Source organism: Sorex araneus, chromosome X (genome assembly GCF_027595985.1).
Source record: "Sorex araneus isolate mSorAra2 chromosome X, mSorAra2.pri, whole genome shotgun sequence".
Taxonomy (NCBI): Eukaryota; Metazoa; Chordata; class Mammalia; order Eulipotyphla; family Soricidae; genus Sorex; species Sorex araneus.
In genome coordinates, this window is record NC_073313.1 from 109,690,264 (window position 1) to 109,716,065 (window position 25,802).

At 40.9% G+C, this 25,802-nt stretch overlaps 1 protein-coding gene and 1 pseudogene across 4 annotated transcripts; one reads left to right on the plus strand and one right to left on the minus strand.

Annotated features, from left to right (window-relative positions):
- Positions 1-1,716: 1,716 nt before the first annotated feature.
- LOC101537634 (type 2 phosphatidylinositol 4,5-bisphosphate 4-phosphatase-like) lies at positions 1,717-10,544 on the minus strand (annotated as a pseudogene).
- Positions 10,545-12,040: 1,496 nt separating this feature from the next.
- On the plus strand, positions 12,041-24,260 carry LOC101558052 (ALG13 UDP-N-acetylglucosaminyltransferase subunit). Of its 4 annotated transcripts, none has more exons than XM_004606295.2 (4): positions 12,041-12,150; positions 13,128-13,290; positions 16,019-16,157; positions 20,257-24,260. In XM_004606295.2, the coding sequence occupies exons 1-4, from the start codon at positions 12,070-12,072 to the stop codon at positions 20,369-20,371; spliced, it is 498 nt and encodes a 165-aa protein (XP_004606352.1). In that variant the 5' UTR covers positions 12,041-12,069; the 3' UTR covers positions 20,372-24,260. The 4 variants fall into 4 exon arrangements, with proteins under 4 accessions (XP_004606352.1, XP_054977378.1, XP_054977376.1 ...); XM_055121403.1 differs by having other exon boundaries at positions 12,129-12,260; XM_055121401.1 differs by lacking the exon at positions 12,041-12,150 and adding an exon at positions 12,442-12,687.
- Positions 24,261-25,802: the final 1,542 nt, after the last annotated feature.

Below are 25,802 nucleotides of genomic sequence, written 5' to 3' on the forward strand. Positions count from 1 at the left end.
ATAGGACCTAGGCAGAACAGCATGCCATTCAGGTCAGATAACAAACACCAGGTGGAGTCCTTGTGGGAAATCTTAGTAGTTTTAGTTAAGAAATTAGTCTTCCATATAAAATATAATTGAAAGTTTTATTTGATTTGTTCTTTTTTTAAATTCTGAACAATAATCTTTATTAGTTTACTTTCAAAGGTACATACAGTCCTGAGCTATTGCATTTATACATTTATCATTTACTTTTTGAAGTCTACATATATTTTGCTCCAAAGTCTCTGATGAGAACATTTCATACAAATTAGGTACATAATCATTTCAAATATTATTCTTATCCCTGATATAACAATTGATTCATATCATCTCACCTAATTCTAATACATTAAAGGTTTTAGGATATTTCTTCTCAAGTTAGCAATATCTTTTTCAATAAGGCAAAGATGGGCAGTGCAAGAGCTGACTCCTTAAATCCAAGTGAAACCTTAGAAAACTATGTTGATTTTTGTTGTTGATCTATTTTCTTGATCAGGTAATTGGGTAATTATCTGGCCAACTATATTTGAGAAGAATAGTAATAGTAACTATCTCTAATCTCAACATTTTAGCTATTGTAAAATGTCTTTCTTTACATATAAGTAGTCCATAGTTATACCGATAAGAAAAATTTACCTTGATCTAATGAAAAAGAGGACAACCCAATGTAAATATCTCTGTTTAAATGGATAAGTATTATAAAGCATGTGAAACAGTTCCTCCAGACTCTCCGAAGGAAAACACACAGCTGATAAACATTAAATTTATATTACCTAGACAGAAACGTTTATCACTGACAAATTAAAAAAGACAAAAATTAAAGACAAAGGTCCTGTAATCTTTGAGAAAAAAAACATTTATCCAACATTATTTCCAACTGTGGGCAATAAATACTTTCATTCCTGTATTTTAAATTACTACCAAAATATTGTATCTTTCTACAAACAACAAGAAACAGGCATACAGTGTCTAAAAATGGTTTTTATCTAACAAGAATGTCAAGTCTTTGAAGGTACACGCAACCTTTTTTTTCCTGAATAAGGTCACTATGATCTTAGGTTAAAATTACAGTAAGCAGTTCAAGCTAATGGTATATTGCTTAGATTTGAAAGCAAGCAATTTTGATCATGTTTAAAATGTAAGTATAAATGTGAAGCTATTTTAGAAACAGTTATAAACACTTCTTGAGAACACTCACAAGCTAACAAGTAATGCAATAACAGATTTACAAATAATAAAAGGCCAATGTTACAGATAATGTTTGGTAAAAACCCAAAAAATATCATTAAGATATACAAAAGAATATGATGATACTGGCATTATTATTTGGAACTTGAAAACCTAGCAGCGAAACAAATTGTTCGCATATAGTGTAGTGCAATGAGCATTAGTTCATAGGACTCCCCAGATCTTAAACTTTTATACATAAACTAGCATGGAATCCATTAGCATGAGTGATTTAAAGATGTCCAGAGAAGCTTATCAAGAACTGCTGGATAGGGCTGGAGCAATAGCACAGCGGGTAGGGCGTTTGCTTGCACGAGGCCGACCCGGGTTCGATTCCCAGCATCCCATATGGTCCCCTGAGCACCGCCAGGGGTAATTCCTAAGTGCAGAGCCAGGAGTAACCCCTGTGCATCGCCAGGTGTGACCCAAAAAGCAAAAAAAAAAAAGAACTGCTGGATATTATCACCCTCATCGCTGACTCGTAAACAGGCTCCATGCAAAAGTGTGTTCTGGATAACTCACTCTTACGGCGCCCCGGTAACAAGCTCGGATAAGGCAAATCAAACCTAAGAGATAAGCCATGGCCCAAGAAACATAGGTTGCATGAAATCGTCTTGCAAACTCTTGGGTGCCAACTGTTAATCCAACACCAGTGAAAATACAAATCATTCCAATGGTGATATATGCGCAGCAGCGTCCCCGGGGAAGTGCACTGCCCACAGATGAAATGTGTTTGCAGTGTGGGCATTTTGCCAGAGTGTTGAACCTCAGTTCCATCCACAGGAATGTGTTTCGCACAGTGCCCACACACGACCCTGGTTCCTTCGGGCTGGATTGGCAATGCAGGTTGAGCCAGCTGTTCTGCAGAAATAAGCATCACCGGGCCCAGGTTAATTATTCGTCTACAGTTGGGTCGCGGACATCCTATTCGCCGGGATGTGGCCTTACAAGTGAGGAGACAATTACAAGGGCATCTAACATATTTCTTTCATGTCGGAGGGTTTTTTTTTAATAAAAATTTTATTTTATTAAATCACCGTGTGGAAGATTACAATGCTTTCAGGCTTAGGTCTCAGTTATACAATGCTGAAACAACCATCCCTTCACCAGTGCCCATATACCACCACCAAAAAAAAAAAAACCACACAGTACACCTCCCATCCCGCCCCCCCCACCCCCTACCTTGTAACTGATAAGTTTCATTTTACATTCTGTTTACTTTGGTTACATTCAATATTTCAACACATACCTCACTATAGTTGTTAGGAGTACCCCACTAGATTCAGACCTACTGTGAAGACAAATAAGGTCGCGCGGCCGCTACTGAATTTGAATTTCTGTACTTTAACACTAAGTCCAGGGAGATTTCTTCCAGATATTGGATCATTGCGGGCTTGAAAACCCAATCTGTGGTCGTCTTAATATGGTGGACACCGCGCCCTTCATCCCCGGAGAGAAAGAGGGGAGAGAGAGAAATACCTTTCCCCTCCTGGGCGGGCACGGGTCCGAGGCTTAGTTCTCAGGCTGGAGACATTCTGCGAGGAGTTGCCCATGCCGAAAGAGGTTTTGCTGGGTCTGGACTCACGCTCGAGCAGCTGCGGAGAGGCCAAACACGTGTGCGTTCCCCGGGATCACATCTCGGCGGTGGGCTCCTGTCGGAGGGTTTTTTAGTGGTGTAGCTTCATTCCAGACCGTGCACTTCACCACGTGCTGGTGAAGCTTGCCATCCAGATTGATGAGAGACTGGCACACCCGGCAGTTTATTACTGGAATACCACTGGCCTCCGCACTGGCGATGGCTGTGTACGGAGGGGGAGTTCCGCTTGGGGGCTGACCTCCTGCAGGTACGGCGGGGCGGCCAGCAGGGGTGAGCGATTGTCCACGCCGTCGCCTGCTATGACTGTGGCAGCCAGGGGCCCGGGAGGCCCCGGGATGTGTCAGCAGGCGGGCGGCGGGGGCAGGGCCTATTTGATTTGCTCTAAGTGGATAAACTCAGGGTGCCCATCCTGAAGCCACACACGACCTAGTGGGAACTCTCCGTTCAACTGCACGATGGCGTCCACACTGTCTGAGCCTCCAGCATTGGCCCGGCCTTCTCCTTGAGTTGTCACTTTAACCTGCCCTCCATTCTGAGAATTCTCTCTCTCTTTTTTAATTTTATTTTCATAAGTTTGTTCACATTAATTGATGACATTCAATTATTTCAACACCAATCCCAGCACCATTACACCTTCCCACCACCATTATTTTAAATTTGTCCACCACCATTCAAGCCTGCCTGCCAGTGTCAGATGCTAGATAATTTATTTACTATTGCTTATTATGGACTGGAGCAATAGCACAGCGGGTAAGGCATTTGCCTTGCACACAGCCGACCTGGATTCAATTCCTCCGTCCCTCTCAGAGAGCCCGGCAAGCTATCAAGAATATCCCGCCCGCATGGCAGAACCTGGCAAGCTACCTGTGGTGTATTCGATATGCCATAAACAGTAACAACAAGTCTCACAATGAAGACGTTACTGGTGCCCACTTGAGTAAATCGATGAACAACGGGACAACAGTGCTACAGTATTTTAGGAAGGAAAAATTAAGAGTTGTCAGAAAAGTTTTGTGCACTTTGGCTGTATTTTCTTATGCATTTAATCAAAGTAAAATATACCATTTGAAAAGGAACATAGATGGTAATATTGCTGTATATGAGTAGCCTATCGATTATGACTTTCTCCTTAAATAATCAAGGATACAAAGAAGGTAACTTGAAACAAGAAAATTATTTTTGCAAGTATCAAATCCCTTCTCTCTAGGCAGATTACACATAAGGTAATATGTCACTGTAGGTAAAATGCATGTCGTTTTTGGTTTGCGAGCATATATCCAGCAGAGCTGAGAGGCTTACTCCTGGCTCTGCTCTCAAGGATTACTCCTGGAGGACCATATGTGTAGCCAGAGAACCAGACCAGGTAGGCTGCATGCAAGGTAATCCAGCACCTTTCTTGCTGTACCTCTTGCCGCAGTAGAAACAATTTTTAATCTGAAGGAAGCACAGTCATCTATCTAAACCTTGGCCTCTTAAACTTGCATGCATGTTCCTTTTTGCCCCCCCTCAATTTTTATGTGACACCAGTTATATAGGCACATGAAATAAGTATAGAAACAAATATTTACCTAGAATGAATCAAAAAAGAAATGTATTTTATTTATTTATTTATTTGCTTCTTGGGTTCACACCTGACGATGCATAGGGGTTACTCCTGGCTCTGCACTCAGGAACCACTCCTGGTGGTGCTCAGGGGACCATATGGGATGCTGGAAATCGAACCCGGGTCGGCCGCGTGAAAAGCAAATGCCCTACCCACTGTGCTATCGCTCCAGCCCCAAAGAAATGTATTTTAAAATGATGTCAACATTCAATTATGCAATGAAAAATGGGGTTCAGACCCACAGATTAAGAAGTGAGCATGTGGGCTGGAGATGCATGCAGCTGACTGGGGTTTGTTCCTGGTACTGCAAATGGTCCCGAAACTCCACCAGGAATAATCTCTGAGCACAGAGCAAGAGTAAACCCTAAGCATTGCCAGGTGTGGCCCAAAAGCCAAAAGAAGTTTGGATCTGAACTAAGGGAGGACTGTTAGTATTTCACTTCATGGCTCCTTTTCAGACTCAAATATCGGAAGTCAAGGCAAATAAAATTTACTTTTTAAGTTTTGTCCTTAAATATTATGCACTCTCAAATTCTTGTGGAGAATCTGTGAGAACAAAATAAGTTTCAGAATCATACCAATAGTCTTTCTGACTCATCCTGTCATGAAGATATAATTTGGTTTCAAGAGTTTATGTGATATGTGAGTGGTGAAGGTTAAATGTAAAAGCAGGGTAAAGATTAGACTTTCTTTGATTTCCTTGGGAAAAAATGAGTCATTCATATATTTCTTGAAAGTAATTTGTTTCTTTCAAAAAAAATATTTTTTCAAAAAAAAAATAATTTGTTTTGAAAATCAAATTATTTTTCAAAAAAGAGGTAACTTATGTTAACATGCAATGTGTTTGTATTTGCTACTTTGCAATGAATCAGTAAATGTTTTTATTTATTTATTTATTTATTTATTTATTTATTTATTTATTTATGCTTTTTGGGTCACACCCGGCGATGCACAGGGGTTACTCCTGGCTCTCCACTCAGGAATTACTCCTGGCAGTGCTCAGGGGACCATCTGGGATGCTGGGAATCGAACCCGGGTCGGCCGCGTGCAAGACAAACGCCCTACCCGCTGTGCTATCGCTCCAGCTCCCAGTAAATGTTTTCAAATGTTCTCATTTTTAGTCTCTAACAGGGTATATATTAATGGCTGAAATTCACATAATAATTCACATAAACAAAGACATTCGTGATTCTGAAGTGATATCAGTGGGCCCCCACGGGTGGCTTCTGTTGAAGCCTGGAGGAAAAAGTCACTTTCTCCCAATCTGCCTCGAACACTGAGGACCCAGGGTAACCGGATTCTCGCCTTGCAGAAAAGAATTTCAGGAGTAGACAGAAGTGAAGTAAATAGATTTTATTTGGAGGTTTTGAAGGGGAGGAGGGAGAGAAAGTGGGAGAGTATGGAGAGTAACTCAAGAGGGAACCAAGGCTTCTTCAAGGGCAGAGAGAGCCCATAGACACACCCCAGCATTTCATAGACATGACCGCATGAAAGTTCACATCTCAAGAGGGGAAATGTGGGCTCAAGCAGCACCGGGCTGGGGCAGCATATGCCTGCCCTTCCTGTGTTCAAGGTGGTTTTTAGGGGGGTTTTCCAACCTGCCCCCACGTGGGGCTTCTACCTAGGTAAAACTAGATTGCTAAGCAGGTTGCCAAGGGGGGTAGGGTTGGGAGTGGTGATGGTCTTCTTTGAAATTCCTTTCCTGTTCTTTTGTTTCTACTGGTGCTTCTCTGGGTCTGTTGCAGGCCCCAGGTGAGGGTCTTATCTGGCCTTTAGTTCCTGTTTTCTGCAAGTTCACATCTTTCACATCTTCACATCTTTCACATCTTCAGGGCTATTACTTCTCAGGAAATTTACTGCCATGGGCTTGGGAGAAGGCCTTCCCTATATGTTTGCATCATGAATACTTTAGAGATGGATATTTTTGTTTGCTTATTTGTATTGGGAGCACAGCAGGGGGTGGGAGGGGGCCTTCCCTATCTGCCTACATCATGAATACTTTAGAGATGGATATTTTTGTTTGCTTATTTGTATTGGGAGCACAGCAGGGGGTGGGAGGGGGCCTTCCCTATCTGCCTACATCATGAATACTTTAGAGATGGATATTTTTGTTTGCTTATTTGTATTGGGAGCACAGCAGGGGGTGCTCGGAGAATATTCCTGACCCTGTGTTCAGGAGTGCTTTGGGAAACCATATGTGGTGACAGCGATCAAGCCTGGGTTGGCCAGATGCAAAGCAAATAGCTTATCAATATGCCTTATTAGTATTTTCTCTCAGGCCCTGAATATTTTCCAAACATATAAAGTGGCTTGGAAACCAATAATCTGATTTAGGTAAAAAATGATTCCTTTTAAATGCCCTGCCACAGAGGCGAGGGTAGGGCTGGGGGCTGGGGTGGGGGTGGTGGGAGGGATGCTGGGACCATTGGTGGTGGAACATGGGCACTGGTGGAGGGATGGGTACTCGGATCATTGTCTAACTGAAATGCAAGCACGGAGTTTATATGTCTGTTACTGTACCTCATGGTGGTTCACAAATAAATTTTTTAAAAAATGATCCCTTTTGATCCCTTTTATTTTAAAAACATTTTATAAAGTGCCTATTTTTTAAATTGTGCTTATTTTACCACAATTGACCTTTAGCATTACACCGAAAGAGTCTCAATAAGTCAGATTAATTATATACATATACATATATAAATATACATACATATATATTGCTTTGGGCCCACATCCAATGATCCTAAGGGGTTAGTCCTGACCTCTGCACTCAGGAATTACTCTCTTGGTTGTGCCCTGAGGACTATACTGGTGCCAGGAATCAAACGTAGGTCTGTTGAGTGCAAGGCAAGCAAGCTACCTGCTTTACTATTGCTCTGGCCCCAAATTAATCAAAGTTTGTAACAAAAGTGACTACCTGCTGTCTCCCATCCAAGCACTACACAAGCCTGACCCTGCAAAGCTTTTGAGATCAGGTGCTTTCAGGACAGTATGTTCTCAGGCAAACTCCTATCTTAAAAGAAAAGTTCAGGGTGGAAAATTGAAAACTGTCTGGCATTTTCAAAAATTTTAACAGATTAACAGTTTAAGAATATACTTGATGGGGCTGGAGCGATAGCACAGCAGGTAGGGCATTTCCCTTGGACGCGGCCAACCCAGGTTCGATTCCCAGCATCCCATATGGTCACCTGAGCACTGCCATGAATAATTTCTGAATGCAGAACCAGGAATAACCTCTGTGCATCGCCAGGTGTGACCCAAAAAGAAAATAAATAAGAATATACTTGATGACTGACTGAGTACCTTCCAGTGGCCCTGTTGGTCCCTGGCACTTCAGGGCCCTAGTGCTGAACTGTGGACCTTGTTGGGTGAATATTTCAGAGACTGATCCCTGGCCCCCTAAGCAGTGCATGGGAGGCACCTCAAAAAGAATACACATGAAAAAATTTTCTATAGCTAGACAATTTTTTTAAAACTCCCTGAAGTGGAAAATGAACACATTTACAATACAAATGTAAGCTATGTCACTCTATAGCATTTCACAGACAAAGCAAATAATATCAATTTAGAATTATATTTCGTTTAAATCAACATCTCAATAATTATCTTATTGATTAGCTAGATAGAGATCATACACTAAGTAGTTCAATGTAATGCCATTCCCCGATTTTAGTTGTTTAACGATCTGGAAATTATCTTTAAGCAAGCATAAAGCATATGTATAAACTATAAAGCATAGTTGGTGCTGAAATAAAGTGAGTCAAAATACTGATTTAAAGTTGCTGAAAATGTACAATTATCATAATTATGCACATCTTTTTTGCTTTTGGGTTACACCCAGGGATGCACAGGGGTCACTCATGGCTCTGCACTCAGGAATTACCTCTGGCGGTGCTCAGGGGAGCATATGGGATGTTGGGAATCGAACCCGGGTCGGCTGCGTGCAAGGCAAATGCCCTACCCGCTGTGCTATCACTCCAGCCCCATAATTATACACATTTTAAAATTAATGTTAACTTATTTGCTCAGTAAGCTTGTGTTACTTGAGACAGAAACAACCAAGGTGCTGAAACTATTGTACAGCAGGTAAGGCACTTGCCTTGCATGTGACTGACCTGAGCTTGATTCCTGGCACTCCGTATGGTTGGTGTGCTGACCAGGGCCAGGAATCATTACTGAGCATAGAGCCAGGAGTAAGCCTTGAGTATAGTTGGGTGTGGCCCCAACACAAAACAAAACAACACACCCAAGTGAAAGAAAATATATGTTATATTTTACTGAACAGAGGAAAATCAGAAAAAAGACTTAATTGCCCAAAATACTAAATTATAGTAATCATAGATTCTCAAAACATTTATTACTTTAGATATATAATTTTAGTAATGATCAAATGTAGAGAAATGTCAATGCTAATTCGTATATTAAAAAGCTATTCTTCCTGATGGTCTAAAATTCGGGTTTTTTTTTTTTTTTGGCTTTTTGGGTCACACCTGGCAATGCACAGGGGTTACTCCTGGCTCTTCACTCAGGAATTACTCCTGGTGGTGCTCAGGGGACCATATGAGATGCTGGGAATAGAACCCGGGTTGGCTGCATGCAAGGCAAATACCCTACCCGCTGTGTTATCGCTCCAGCTCTGATGGTCTAAAATTCTTAATTGATTTGAATGCAAAATAGTCAAACAAGACTAAAAACAGCAGCTATTCTTTTTTTACAACAGACAACGTCTTTATAATTCATTAACATTAATTCATATAATCTATCAATACAGATATTAAATAGTTATACCACAAAACCAAATTCCCAACTATGGCTTCTACCAAATAGGAATAACTACTTTGCTCTGTGTTAATAAAAACAAAATAAAAAACTAGAAGGGAAAAATCTAAAGAGTCTGAGTACTTATATGTTTTAGACTGAACTCAGGAAGGCAGTGAAAGACTCTGAAAAAAAATCATACAAGTTTCAAAGTTAAGTCCTTACTATTCCTGTGATCTTGAGCTTTATTTATAGCCTTTAGCCCCAGAAGAGTGATGTATAATTAAATAGAATGGTGGATACCAAAACATTTGATAAAACTGGAGATATGTCAGTATTTGATAGTCATAAATAAGAAAAAATATGAGTACAGAATGTGGTATTAATTAATTTAAACATAGATTTTATAATATATTAAAGCAAAGATCTTTATTTATTTATTTTTTTAAAGCAAAGATCTTTAATTTTTCCTGAATCATTTTTAAATAACAGGGCATTTCCTCTTAGAGGAAGAGAAATCAAATTCTCGAGTCTTTGTACATATGAATGTACTATTTTCACTTTAAGGAGGAAAACTGAACCACTGACATTGATTTCTTTGAGGTCATATAACTGACTAGGGTGGTGTGAGGTCCAGGACATGTCAATTTATCATTATACTTGGAGACTAAAAAAACAGCAGGTTTTTTTTTTTGTAAACCATTTGGGAACCACCTCCTAAGGGTTGTTATATGCATTAATTCACATGTAAAATATTTCTGTGGCGCCTTCTTGGTGTCATTCAGAATAACTGGAACATTGTAGTCTAATTCATATGTATAAACCCAAAGTGCTAGATTTTTGTTTTGTTATGTGGAGAGCCACAGCCTGAGGTGCTCCCAGCATGACACTGAGTCAAGAAAGGAGGAGGGATTGACCTTGCAGGTGGGTGGCCTTGTTGTGCCAGGATTTGGCTCCCACATGCAAAATCTGCCCTCTAGACCTTTAATGAATCTCCTTGGCCCAAGAAGTTTTTTTTTGTTAAGTATAGGCAAAATTGGGTATTTTGAGGGGGACTCTCTCAAGCAGCTTGAGGGCATCCTGAGTACCCCCACCAGAAACTTCACCAAGCAGGCTTGTTGGTTCAGAGTTCTGCAGGGCAGGGTGAAGCCAGCGAGTTAATGTGAAACAACGTGTTTGTTCAGGCATGCAGTTCTGGGAGCAGCCAGAGTGACCCTGGCAGGACTGGGGTAAGGAGGTGCATGTGGAAATCCAGATTTCAGCCTGGAAATCCAGAGTGAAATACAGGCCCTGTGCCTGCATTCCTGACCTTTTGCTCTCAATGTTTATGTCAGTCATCTCACATATTTTATTCACGTTTATTGGACAGAAAATAATATGACACTTTTTAAACTATTCAATCACAATCTTTCCACATTTATTTTTGTTATCAAACTAGTTTTATCATACTATTAGTTCATAAAACTTGGTATCAAAAAGGGGATAAAGCATCATCAATCCACAAAAAGACAACTATAGTATTGAAACAACAGCCTGGACTACTAGTCATATGAGATATTTTTTAACTCATGTTCTAGGTTTTTTTTTTTTTTTGCTCTTTGGGTCACAGGGGACCATATAGGATGCTGGGATTCCAACCCGGGTCGGCTGTGTGCAAGGCAAATGCCCTACCCGCTGTGCTATCACTCCAGCCCACATGTTCTAGGTTTAATTAACCTCCAGTCCGTTTCCTTCCTATGGCTTTAATTCCGTATTCTTAAAACAGGGCAAATGATAAATCAGTAGAAGTGATTTTTCTTTTTGGTGGGAAAGTCAGAAGAGATAATACAGCAACAGGGAGTCTTGAGAAATCGCTTCTGTCCTTGAACGCTGTAGTGTGGATGTGTCTACGTTATTTTACATTGTAATATATCATTCTACATTACAGATTTTGAACATTTTGATGGATAGATTCATGCACTATACGTCTCAATTTTACACAAATTACATGGTCATGGAGGTAACTGGGGACCTGACATTAGAAATCGCTGGAAAGAAATACCAGGCTTAAAATCATCTTTTTAAAACGTCCTTTTTGTTTCATATTCCCTCAACAAACTGGAAATAAATTGGGCAATATATAGTGGCCTATGTAGTAGCAACTAAAGAACTCAAAATTCCATGGTTAAAAATTACGGAGCACCCAGGGCCGGAGAGATATTACAGCGAGTATTGCGTTTGCCTTGCACGCTGCCACCGGGCTTCAATCTCTGGTGCTCCATATGGTCCCCGGAGCACCGTCAGGAGAACAGAGCTAAGAGGAACCCTTGAGCATCACCGGGTGTGAAGCCCAAAAGTCAAAATAATATCATGGAGCACCCTAGCAATAATGCGAACCTAACCTTCAAACATGGTGTTGGATTTCATTAGAATAGGGGTGTATGTGTGGCAGAGAGGCTCTGAAGCAGTGCTCAGGGAGCCAGGTCAATACCTGCTTGGTCTACGGTTCAGTGGTCCTGTTATGCAATGCTGGGGACCAGGAGGGCCACCCCAGAGGTGTTGGTGGGTGGCATGTGGTGCCGGGGTTCAAGCCTGGGTCACCCTGTGATCTGCCCAGCCCCTCAAGAGTACTTAACTGCTACCCTGGAGGAAACAGGCAATTCCCCATCCGAGCATTTGCACCCCCAGGAAATACAACAAAGGCGAGCGCCCGTGAATAGCGCTAGCCTTCCAACCCCCACCGGCCGCCGGCGACGCAGAAGGAGGCGCCTCCGCCTCCCGGATGCCCGCCACCTCCCCCACCGCATCCAAGGGCGGGGTGCGAGCGGCCAGGCGTCCGCCACGTCACATCCGGCCCTTGGGAGCGGACGACGGAACTGTAGCCATGAAGTGCGTGTTCGTTACAGTCGGAACCACCAGCTTTGACGAACTTATCACGTGCGTCTCGGCACGAGACACGCTCCAAGTGAGTGGGGGGTGAGGGGTCGACCGGTCGCAGCCAGCCTGGCCGCCAACCTTGGGGGAAATTCCGCCGCCACTTCGCCGACCGCCAACTTCCTGCTGCTCGGTCTTAAGGTGCTCCGCCCCCTCCCGTTCGTGATTGGTCCGTCCTCCTGCTTCTCTCCGCCCCTCCTTTTTCTTTGGGCCTCCCTCCAGTTCCTCATTGGTCCGTCCTCCCGCCTCCCTCCAGTTCCTCATTGGCCCGTCCTCCCGCTTCTCTCCGGTTGCCGCCCCGCCCCCCTCCCCCGCCCGCCGCCCAGTAGGCGTTTCGGTTGGGATTCCGCGCTCCCGCGGGGGGTCTCCGCCGCCAGGTTTTTCCTTCTCGAGCCTTCACTCGCGTCTGTTCGTCGTCCGTCGCCTTGTGCCCGCGTCCTCGCCCACCCTCCTTCCTGGGCCAGGCCGTGCGCCGCGCCCCCTCGGCGGGCGGCGGGCTGAGGCGGGGCCGCGCCGCTGATTCGCTCGGCCGTGGCGCGGCTTTCCGAGCTCCGGGCGTGACCTGCAGGTTCGCGGGACCAGAGTTCTTTCGGGTTTTTTTTTTTCCTCTTCTTTTTTTTTCGTTTGTTTGTTTAACGACTTTTCTCCAAGTCGTCGTGACTCGGTCGCGTGACTCTTCGGCGGCCGTTTCCCGGGCTCGCGAGCCGAGTCCCCGAGTTCGTCCCGGCTCCTGACGGGCGCTTGGCCCGGGGGGAAACGGTGGGTGGGTCGTGAGTGCGTGGACAAGATTTGAGCCGTTACGGGGAGGGAGCGAACGCGGAGCGACACCTGGCAGGAGGAGATGCGGGCCATCCCTCGGGGAAAAAAAATAATAAAACTAGTTCTGGAGCGACTTTTTCAGCCGCCTTCGGCCGCGGTCTCAACGCCAAGGTCGACTTTCGGGTTTGCTGGTATTCCCGTTTGCACGGCCGTTTGTCTAAACTGCTTTTTCTCTACTTTCCGCCTCAGATCTTCGAGAGCCTGGGCTACAACCGGCTCGTCCTGCAGATCGGCAGAGGAACGGTGGTGCCCGCAGCCGTGCAGACGGGCTCGTTTACTCTGGACGTTTACCGGTACAAGGATTCTCTGAAAGAAGACCTTCAGAAAGCCGACCTGGTTATTAGTCACGCAGGTAACTCGTCACGGTTTAGATTCTGATGGATGAGAGCAGAGCCCTCCCCCCCCCAAAAAAAACCCCCCTTTTTCCCCCCTTTCAGGCCATACCTGGCCGGTTGCGCAGGGTTTACTTCTGGTCTTGTGCTTAGGGATGGTTAGGCCGGTGGGGCTGGGGGCAGTGCGAACATAGGCGTTGTCACAGGTAGAACCCGGGTCGTCTGCCTGCAAGGCAGCACCCACTGTACTATGCCTCTGGCCCACCCCAAATTTTTGAGGTGAAATGAAATGACTCGGAAAAAAAAAGAGAAAAAGTTATGGGGGCCAGAGCCATAGCACAGCGGGTAGGGCTTTTGCCTTGCACGCGGCCGACCCGGGTTCTATTCCCAGCATCCCATAGGGTCCCCCGAGCACCACCAGGGGTGATTCCTGAGTGCATGAGCCAGGAATAACCCCTGTGCATCGCCGGGTGTGACCCAAAAAGCAATTTAAAAAAAAAGTTATGGGCCTGGAACTTACAGTTTGTCAGTCAGGGTCTCCTGCTTTGCGTCATTGGGATTCAGCTCAGTCCCCAATCCCACGGGGCTTGAGCCTGAACTCAGCCCTGACTTGAGCATTGCTTTGCTTGCTTGAAACTCCTTCCCCCCCAAGCCCTAACTTACTAAACTAGCTCAGTGTAGTTCTCCTGAATACAATACTTATTTTATTTTATTTTATTTTATTTTATTTTATTTTATTTTATTTTATTTTTGCTTTTTGGGTCACACCGGCAATGCACAGTGGTTACTCCTGGCTCTGCACTCAGGAATTACCCTTGGCAGTGCTCAGGGGACCATATGGGATGCTGGGATTCGAACCCGAGTTGGCCGCGTGCAAGGCAAATGCCCTACCCGCTGTGCTATCGCTCCAGCCCCTCACAATACTTATTTTAATGATTATACTGGTTGAGAACACAGTTGGAAAGAATTTATTTCTGGATATAGCCCACCGATAGCTGCAGAAACTATACATGGAATTAGTGTTTGGGCCTAGATCTGTGGGAATGTTCCACCAGCCAACTGTCCTGAAGAAATTGACCTTGAATGACTTTTTTGTTTATATTAAATGTGAGTGTGAAATTCATTTAGTCTTTATAAACTTGTGGTAGTCTCATGTACTCTTCAGAGAACCATCTGATTTGTTTAGACTTCCATTATAATCAGAGGAACTGCTTTTGGAGAGCATTACAGTTTTGACTGTTGAATAAATGAGAGGGAAGTTTCTTGATTCTCTTGTTTTGCTTTTTTTTGGGTTACACCCGGCATGCACAGGGGTTACTCCTGGCTCTGCACTCAGGAATTACCCCTGGCGGTGCTTGGGGGACCCTATGGGATGCTGGGAATAGAACCCGGGTTGGCCGCGTGCAAGGCAAATGCCCTACCCATTGTGCTATCACTCCAGCCCCAGTTTCTTGATTCTTAATCAGAGTTTGAAGAGAGAAGAGTGATTAGAAATAGACTTTACTTAAGATTAGTAATTAGAAGTGTATAGGATGATAATACGTAGCTAACTTGAGTTTTTGGCACAGTCTACGTGCTTTGTGTTTATAACTCATTTTGTCTTCTTACATCCTATGAATAATACTATTAGTACCTCCATTTTACAGATGAAAAAATTGATACATAGTCAAGTAAATTGTCCAGTTAATAAATTGTAGATAATAGTCTGATGTTGGAGTCTGTTCTCAACTTCTCCCCTAAGCATCATCTACCAAAAATGGATTTGTTTATTTACTTATAAGCCCTTCCATTTAATTATTTCTAGTGAAGCAAGGTAGATTTTATTGAAAGACTTGCTTAAAAGATGTTAGAAAGGAGAAAGAGAGGATATATGTTTGAGAATGCAGGTTTCTCCAGATTGGAAATAAGCAAGCAAAGAAATATGGAGACAGCAAGCGAGATTCATGTTCAAGGGAGAACTTGGGCTTGAAGCCCTTCTATTTAAATTTTGTTTGTTTTTGGACCATACCTGGCAATTCTCAGGGGATACTCCTGACTCTGCACATAGGAGTTATTCCTGATGGTTCTTGAGGGACCATATGACTGCATGCAAAGCATGCAAATCGCCCAACCCGCTGTAACCATCTTTCTAGCCCTATTCATTTAAAATTTTTAAATAATTTTAGATTTCATAGCAGAATTAAATACTGTATATATGTATATCCTGGATATTTAGGCCTTTTGTGGTGGTACTTCAAAGTATGACTCCTAAAGAATGCTCAGAATAATCACGTATTGATAATCTGTTTTGTCTGTTAGTATCAATCAGAGTATAGTACATTCTCATGTGCAGTATGTTGAACCTAATTCTTACTTGAGTTTTAGACACTTAACTAAGCTTACTAATTGAGGGCAAAATGATAAGATACTGACTCTGGATTGTAATGTCACTGATAGTGATAAAGTAATGTATGTTTCAAGTTCAGATTGTATTTGAAAGTTCAGGTTTGTAGCTAATTTTTAATTTTTTTTCTTTTTGGGTCACACCCAGCAATGCTCAGGGGTTATTCCTGGTTCTGCACTCAGGAATTACTCCTAGCAGTGCTTGGGGGACTATGTGGGATGCCCGGGATCGAACCCAGGTCGGCCATGTGCAAGGCAAATGCCATACCCGCTATACTATCACTCCGGTCCCTGTATCTAATTTTTTAAACCTGATTTTCTAACTGTAAAGCTTGATATAACACACTAACTTTAACAACTTTCTAGGTGCAGGAAGCTGTTTGGAGACTTTGGAAAATAGAAAACCACTTGTGGTTGTTATAAATGAAAAGCTAATGAACAATCATCAGCTAGAATTGGCAAAGCAGCTGTACAAAGACGGACATCTCTTTTATTGTACCTGCAGGTATGCCAGAGACTATTTGAGCTCCTACCTTAATTCCTCTCCAGCTGTTCTTACTTACCTACCTGGCTCATCTGTCTCTTTAGCTGACTCATATCTTTCTCCAACTTACTGCACATACTTAAACTTTGTTTTGCATGTCAGATGCTCTCGTTTGTTTGCCTTCCATTTTGAATATGATTTCTGTATTGTATTTTTTCTGTATCTATGTGAGTTGCATTGCATGTGCATATGTATATTTGAGTGCTCAGGTTTGCGATTATATTTTTTTAGTTCATTAACTAAGATTATCATTATTAAATGAAGGAGGTTTCATGATTTTAATTGAGATTTTGATCTTCAAGAAATTCAGTGGAATCCCCAAATTACATGCACTTCTTCACGAATTAAGCTACCCCTAATAACATCACAGTCATTGTTTTAGGTAAATTGTATAAGTGGTAAGTGAAATAAATGGTCTGCTCTCATGGTGCTTATGTTCTAATCATGGAGGATAGAGTTAAATGGTTCACGGATAAGGGGATTTCACATAGTGAAATGTGCTGTGAAGAAAATAAGGCAGGGTGAAGACTAACTAGACAGAATAATCAGGGAAAGCAGGACTTGGTAGATGACATTTGAGTTCAAATCTCAATGTGAAGGAAGAGCCAGTTAGTAGAAGTTCTGGAAGCAGAAGAAACATTGGCATTTATAAAGGTTCTAAGTTAGGAATGAGGTAGGAGTTCTGGTGTGTTTGTGGAATGGAGGGAAACTCGCAGGAGAATAGGGAGGAAGGAAGAATGTGATACAAGATGAGGCTGGGGATGGGGGGGATAGCTCTTTATAAGAGTTACGACTTTATTCTGTATTTAGTGAGAAGCTACTGAAGTATTTTTAAGCAGAGGAATTGCTTTATGGTAAGGCATGTTATTTTCTAGAAGTATATTAGAATTCAACAAGAACTCATCAACATCACAATAGAAGGATGAAGAAAATTGCTGGTTTGTTTACTATTTGTTCTTCTTGAGACAATAGAAGCCAAGGGGTCAGGTCAGTAATTACCCAATTGTTTGACTTTTTAAAGCTATTCTAATGTGATGTTTTTTAAAAGTAAAGATCTCAAGACTATGTTATACAATACTCATTTTTAACAAACTAATTTTAATAAAAGAATTAAACAGGAGAAACTGACTAGAACATAGTTAACTTTTAGCTTTACTATTAAATGAGCCTCTTCATTTTATTAAACATATATTGAACACCTCTGTGCCAGCCCTTAGTCAAAAACTTGTCATAAATTTGTGAAAAAATAAAGATTCCTATTCTCCTTTATAGGAGATAGATTCATTAATTCATGATCAAATGTTGGTAACTAATCCCTATTATGATGGGGTGGGAAAGGGATGCCAGGCTGACTTTGTTACATATAATTCATTATTGGAAGTATTGTGAGTTGGGGGAGGAGCTGGATAATCAAGATTATGTGGGCTTCAGGTAATGGAAATAGTAGTTTTGGGGTAGTTGAGACTATTTGGGGGTTAACTTTTTTGTGTGTGGGGGGGCACAGACCTCAGGTTCTCAGGGGACTGTCCCTGCACTAAGGTCTCACTCCAGGCAGGATCAGGGGACCATATGGGATACGGGGCATCAAACTTGGGTCTAGCCACATGCAAGGCAAATGCCCTACACCCTATACTATTACTCTAAGCCCAATTGATATTTTTTTCTCCATTCAAACTAATTTTTTTTTGGCTTTTTGGGTCACACCTGGCGATGCACAGGGGTTACTCCTGGCTCAGCACTCAGGAATTACCCCTGGCCGTGCTCAGGGGACCATATGGGATGCTGGGATTTGAACCCGGGTCGGCCTCGTGCAAGGCAAACGCCCTACCCGCTGTGCTATCTCTCCAGCCCCTTCAAACTAATTTTTTTAAAAAAAAATTTGGGTCACACCTGGCGATGCACAGGGGTTACTGCTAGATCATGCACTCAGAAATTACTCCTGGCCTGCTGAGAATGGGCTGTGTGGGACCATTTGCAATTAACATTTTAAAAGAGGAATTAGCTTTCATCTTCCTGGTTTATACAAATCAGTTGAACTGGTTGGTTTATACAAATCACTTTACCCAGATGTTCTTGATGAATATTTTTACTAGTTTTGTTTGGAGACGGGGGCTACCTGGGCAGTGATCAGAGGGCCCCTGAGTAGTCTCTGGTTCAGTGTGATGAGCAGATGATGCTGTGCTGCCCAAGCCCTGTGGTGCTGAGGATAACTTGGGTCTCCAGGGCTACAACCAGTGATGTTTAAGGGCTAAACTGAGGTCCAACCTAAGGTTGGCTACTTGGTAAGACATGTACCCTAGCCTCTGTATCTCTCCAACCCCAGTATTTTCATTTTAATTACCAAGTTTGTTTTGATTTCATGTCAACACATTAAAAGGGAAAACTTCAATTTTTGTAAACACTGCGCGTCTCTTCAATTAGCCTGAAAAAAGAGGTGCTGCAAATCAGAAATTTAGTAGTCACATTTGCAGTTTTTCAAGCCATATTTTTGAACTTCAAGAAAGTTCCACAAATGCCGTAAGAATAACTGGTTATGTTTTCCTTTTTGGTATATAACTCTTTTGCCCGATATCTAGGCTGGATTATTGTGTGTCTGTTGTAATTTAAGTGTTTGGTTTAATTAAATGCCTGAGATAATAGTTTTGTGTTATATAACTTCACGTTCATCATGCATGGAGATGTTATGTTGGTTAATTATATATGGATTTATGATAGTAAATTGCTGGCAAATAAGTCATTTCCTTGTGCATGGTCTCTCCCTAGCTTAATTGTTCTTGTCTGGCAGCTTTTGGTTTTGCTTATTGTTTTCATAAATTAATTTTGCTTCAGTTTATACTTTCCAGTCATGCTCCAAAAGCATCTTGACTCATCTTTCATGAACTAACATTTCTGAAATAGTTCAGTTGATTTTCGGTTCATATTGAATTGTTAGTAACAAAGTGTGCAGTACTACCTGAAAGTAAAGTGTTCTTAACTGAAGCTTTCATGCAGAATGTTGTAATATACAGAAGCAATTACAATTTATATGGAAAAATTTTGAAGTGGCCCCCCAATTTTTCCAGACCCCAAACTTTTGTTTCTGGGGAAGCAAGATACTTCTAAATGATACTTATTTGGAAAGATGTGAGGGGAGAGAAAGAGACAGGCTTCTCCAGAGCAGAAACAGGCAAGATAAGAAATGAAGATAAACAAGCAAGATACAGCTTCAGGAGAAAACACGGGCTTGAAGAGCAAGCCCCAGAACCAAAACTTATTAAATCATAGCAAATTACACAGAAAGCTAACAGTAGCACTGATCTATAGTAATGGCAGGAATAATATGACAGATACAAAGCCTATGGACAAGTTTTGTGGAAGAAACTTGCTATTTTGGGATGCACTGTCTATCTAATGACTTGGTGCAAAACACAGAACATCATTTTTGTTTTTTACCTTTCATCATTTTTTTGTTCTTTTGTTTTTCTGGCCACACCTAACTGTGTTCAGGGATTACTCCTGGCTCTGCACTCAGGGAGGTGGTAGGGATCAAACCCATGTCTGCTGTGCGTGCAAGGCAGTTGCACTACTGCCTGTACTATTGCTCTGGCCCTTTACCATTCATTTATAAAAATAATTCTTTTTGTATTACTTTCAGTTTGTGAAAATAGGTATTTTTTTAAACAATAGCCAAATGGTATAGCACACTGGTTATTTTTGTGCTTTTTGGGTCATACCTGGCGTTGCACAGGGGTTACACCTGGTTCACACACTCAGGAATTACTCCTGGTGGTGCTCATGTGACCATATGGGATGCTGGGGATCGAACCCAGGTTGACCGTGTGCAAGGCAAAGCCCTACCCGCTGTGCTATTGCTCCAGTCCCTATAGCACACTTTCAAAAAGTGGGATACCTGTATAGTTCTGGTCTTAGTATGTATGGCTATAGTTTAAATTTCATTAAATTTTAATGTGCAGTTTGAGAACGCTAGCAATATTTTGGGAAGTAACAGTCATTAAGTAGACAGTAAATGAATTATGGACTTTATCCCATATTACCTAATATTTTTCTTCTTTTATTTTAGCACGCTTCCTGGACTGTTACAGTCAATGGACTTATCAACACTGAAATGTTTTCCTCCTGGCCAGCCAGAAAAATTTTCTGCATTTTTGGATAAAGTTGTTGGATTAAAAAAATAAACAGTAAATTCTCACCATTTTCAAAACACACTTGAAATCTAGCCCATTTGGAATGTTTTAAATTTAATTGAACATAATATATGATTGAAGAATAATACAAATTAGTAAAGTTTTTAAATCTGTAGGGTGTATATAAAATTAGATGGCATGGGGGGCAGAGCAATACTACAGTGGGTAGGGCGTTTGCCTTGCACACAGCTGGCCTGGCTGGGTTCAATCCCCGGCATCCCATATGGTCCCACAAGTACCGCCAGGAGTAATTCCTGAGTGCAAAGCCAGGAGGAACCCCTGAGCACCACTGGGTATGACCCAAAACGCAAAAAAAAAAAAAGAAAAAAGTTAGATGGCATGAATATTGTTTTTTGATGCAAATCTTAACTCCAACTTAGTAAATTCATTATACTTAAAAAATATCATATTAATAATGTGGGATGTTCATTATAGGTTTTTTCCTAGAATCCCAAATGGAATCAGAGAGAATCCTAATTGATTTGGAAGACTTTGACACAAACTCCAGATGTAGGTAGTTTGATCCTTAGAATAAGTAAACCATAACAAACTTTTAAAAATTATTTGAATCAGATTTTTTGCTTCATAATACAAATTTTATAGAAAGACTAGAACATTAATGTGTGTTCTGTATAGTAAAGTTTAATAATTTCTATAAAAATTTGAAAGGTTAACTATCAAATCAGTTGATCTATTGTACCTGAAGAGTGGATATGTTCACTTTTATTTTTTTGCTTTTTTGGGTCACACCTGGGAATGCACAGGGGCCACTCTTGGCTCTGCACTCAGGAATTACCCCTGGCGATGCTCAGGAGACCATATGGGATGCTGGGAATTGAACCCGGGTTGGCCGCGTGCAAGGCAAAAGCCCTACCCGCTGTTCTATCGCTCCAGCCCCAGATATGTTCACTTTTTCCTCTAAAATAAAACTAGGAAATGGTAGTATAGATTTTCCCAGTGTCAGAGCATTACTCATTTGAGAAAAATACGTCAAAAAGCAGTTACAGAATTTACTCTTATTCTTCCAAGAACTCTCACATTTTTTGTGAGTATTGGGACACACCTGGCAGTACTCACGGTTTACTCCTGGCTCTGCACTCAGGTATCACTCCTGGTAGGGCTCAGGAGATCATACAGGGTGCTGGGGATTGAAACCTGGTTGATCCTAATCAAGGCAAAGACCTTATCCACTGTATTTTTGCTCTGGCCCAGGACTCACTCCCATATGATACTGAAACATTTACTGTAACAGAAGAGTTTATTTATAAAATCAGTTATAAATGACTTAGTTATTTGATGTATATGGTGTTAAAATTTACTTTGAGTTGCATAGGTTATAACATTTCTGTTAGAAGAAACGGTCTCAAAGCCTATAAAATAAACTAGTTATCCCTAAGTATCCATCAGTTTTCTGGTAGGAATTTTAGATATGTATATCTATAGAAATAGGACATTAAGTGTAAAACTGACCTTTCTACCACAGTGTGGAGTAATCCAAGCATTTTACTTGGGATATATTATATAATGTTCTTATACAATTATTTTCATGATTATATTTTAGGCTCATTTATTTAGGATAATAAATTTTTGCTAACGATAGGTGTTGGCTGAGAAATACACTGGCTAGCAGGAAGAAACTTGGACTAACATTTTACTGAGAGTAATCTAAAAGTGAGTAATCTACAGTAGTTGAGAAGTCACTTCACCATGATGGTATGTTAATATTACACTAAAGTACGAAATGTCCACCCGATTTTCTGAATGCTCTTTAAATGTGTTTTCAATTTGAAAAAAATCATTACTTAAAATTTATGTTGATCTGTTATGAAAGACTTGCTATATAGAGAATCAGCAACGAAGTGTTCAAACATCGCCAACTAAAAAGCAATATGAGACCACAAGTCCTATGCTTTCTTCATTTCCACCTTAATGCATAACCTAGTTTATTCCATTGTTTTTATCAGAGGTTTAACCCACTGTTGTCAAGTGTGATTTCCCTGACTACACTGAAAATTTATATCAGTTGTTGGGTTTAAAATCAAAATATACCCTAGATTAGTTTTGGTTTGGTAGCAGTCTTCACAATTCTGGAAATAGTACAATCTCATCATTTCTTAGATGAAGGAGTAGGCTACAATTTGTCTAAAATACAGGTGTTTTGTCAGAGTTCCCATTCGAAGCAACTCCTTGACTCCCATTGATGTGTTCTTTCTACCATATCATATATTGTAAGATTATTTTATTTATAATTGTTTAGTATTAGTTATTTTACTCCCTTCTAAGGAAATAATTGTTTTCTTTCCAAAAGTTATTTTATGGGGAATTTTACACTTAGATGGCTTTTTTTGGGTGCACATGACAACCTTATCTCATATTTAGAACTTAGAATTCATGAATTTCTTGAATGTATAATAATGCCACGGGTGGGGTCAAATGATTAAAGACTTTAATGTAAATAAGTAGGCTGGAGTGATAGCACAGTGGTAGGGCGTTCGCCTTTCATCCAGCCGACCCGTGTTCGATTCCTCCGCCCCTCTCAGAGAGCCCGGCAAGCTTCCGAGAATATCGCGCCCACACGGTAGAGCCTGGCAAGCTACCCATGGCGTATTGGATATGCCAAAAACAGTAATAATAAGTCTCACAATGAGAGACAGTACTGGTGCCCACTCGGACTATGAGCAACGAGATGACAGTGACAGTGACAATGTAAGTAAGTATAATTTGGAAAGTGTAGAAGAATTTTTTGAATGCTAAGTACAAGTCATTTTATAGATTAGAGGGCAGGACAGAGTAATGGCCAAGTTTATATGTTACTAGTCCTTAATGAAAATAATAATGTCAATCAGAATCCTATTTTAAAATGACCTCTGACCAAAATGTGAAAGATATTCTGTGCTCCTAAGGGTCTAAAGTTTGATTTGCAAGTTGGAAAGAAAAAGTTGAATTTCAATATTTTTCATCACTTAAGAGGACAGGGTATTTGAAATAAAATTGCCTATAAACTTAGATTGTATGATAATCACGTATTTAGGCTATTTAATTTTTGACCTTGTTTTGTTTTCATAGTGAACTCATAGCCTCAAATTTCAAGGCAAATACCTTCCCATTGAGCTCTGTGCCATGCCTTACATTTATATTTTGAGCATACTCATTACTGCTAAAATGTCTCCATGTGGAGACTTTTAAGGTGTTTCACCTATTTGCAAGTTACCTATGGACTCATGTTTCCTCTTTAAACATTTGGGTTTTAGGTTCTATTTTTACTCCATCAATACAATTTTGTTTTTTTGTTTATTACATATTTTTTCAGCACTCACCTAGCTTTTCTATTAATTCTTCATCCCCATCTCTGAATTAAGCTTTTAAATGGTATTTTTAGTTGCTTATTAGTCGTATCTGTCTGTTAATTCTCTTAGCACCTTAAAATTTTAGTGCCCAAGCTAAGACCATATCTCTCCAACTAATACTTTTGAGATTCTCCTCTCTATCAGTTGTGCCTTGATAATTTTGGTTAGTCCTGTTTTATATTCTTAATCCTTTTTATGCAGTTGGTCACCAGGTACTTTCAGCTTTTTAAATATCTCAAGCTCAATTATCTGTTTATTTAGTCTCTTAGTAAATGCATAACATGAACTCAAATTTTGTAGTAGGACTAAGAACATGATTCCTGTTTTGGAAGTACTCATTCAGTCTAGTTCAGTAGAAAAATGTCTTGATCATTCTTGAGTCTTCTGCCTGAAATATAGTAGGCCTTTCATAACTAATAAACACTTATTGCAACTTACTGTTCTTTTCTTAGCTTGATTAGGAGTATGTACTGGTTCTGAGAAAAACTACTTTGTACTGCTTTTATGTCCCACAAATAAATGCAGTCATTCTCTATCTGTCTCCCTCCTTCTGACTCATTTAACTCCGCATAATACTCTCCAAATCTTTATGACTAAAACTCGGTCATGAACAATTTTGTAATGCTGTCTCACAGTGATTCAATAATAGAAAGAAACACTCTCATTAAACATACTAAAAATACTGTCTTTGACTCCAAATATCTAGTGTATCTCATAGAAGAAAGGTATCACTGTTGCATTGTATGGTGAAGTTTGTAGAATAACATATTTATTTGCATTTTATTTCAAATAGCAGTGCTCATTATATGTAATATCCTTGTGATATTAAAGATTTATCACATGATAATGATGCTGAGTGAGGACTGTTGGTAAAATATTTACTGTCTAGTCCAGAAGTTTTTTTAAGATAATTTTTTTCTTTTTGGGTCACACCAGCGATGGTCAGGGATGACTCCTGGCTCTGCACTCAGGAATCACTCCTGGCAGTGCTCAGGGAAACCATATGGGATGCTGGGAACCAAATCCGGTTTGGCTGCGTGCAAGGCAAATGCCTTGCCCTCTGTGATACTGCTCCAGCCCCTAAGAATTTAATTGTTTATGTAGTCTTACCACATTCTGACTTTTTTATGGTTTTGGGCCCACACCCAGTGGTGCTCAGGGCTTACTCCTAGCTCTCTGTTCAGGATCACTCCTTGCAGGCTTGGGAGACTATATTGGATGCTGATGATGGAACCAGTATTGCCACCAGCAAGGCAAGAATCCTATATACTATAGGATGCCATACACCCACAATGCTGTAACTCCACGACCCCCCAACATATTGTTTTGACTGATAATACAATGGTTTTGTTTTACTTGCTAAGGTAGTAAAACTTAAGTTTCTTTGGGTCGTGAAACATTTCCTTGCACACAACTACATTTTATAGTGAATTTCAGGGAGTCTGCAGATTCTCTGCAGCTTTAGGTTAAGAATCCCTAGGCTGATATAATTTCTGTAACTTAATTTTTTGTTCTTGTTCACTAATATCATGACGATTCCTATACTTCTTTATAATTAAGCCCTCTGCTTAAGTACATTTAAGTTTAGTTATATTTTTGAAGTACCGTGGTATACAATACTGCTAATGATAGTTCTTCATGCGTATAGCATTCCAACACCACGTTTTATATCAGTATCCCCTTCCCTCCACCATTGTCATAATTTTCTCATAAGCCATGTAGAATTATTTTGTTTTTTACATGTATTAATAAAAAAGCCTTTAAAAATGGCTCAGTGAGCAAGAATAGCATAAAAACTAGGAAAGGAACCTCTTGTTTTACAAATGAAGTAAGTTTTAAATGTTAAAGACTAGGGGCCAGGGGCTGGAGTGATAGGATAGTACAGCAGGTAGGTGTTTACCTTGCACGCTGCTGACCCGGGTTCGGTCCCCTGAGCACTGCCAGGACTAATTCCTGAATGTAAAGCCAGGAGTAACCCTTGTGCATCTCCGGGTGTGACCCAAAAAGACAAAAAAATTCAAAAACTCTAGGTGCCAGAGCAATAGAACATTGGGTGGGGCATTTGCCTTACACAT

What these genes read in the sequence shown, in the direction of transcription:
- LOC101558052 (XM_004606295.2), top strand. Translation starts at nt 12,070, where the DNA reads ATGAAGTGCGTGTTCGTTACAGTCGGAACCACCAGCTTTGACGAACTT. An exon ending in CGGCACGAGACACGCTCCAA is followed by an intron (nt 12,151 to 13,127) that starts GTGAGTGGGGGG and finishes TTTCCGCCTCAG; the next exon opens with ATCTTCGAGAGCCTGGGCTA. An exon ending in CCTGGTTATTAGTCACGCAG is followed by an intron (nt 13,291 to 16,018) that starts GTAACTCGTCAC and finishes ACAACTTTCTAG; the next exon opens with GTGCAGGAAGCTGTTTGGAG.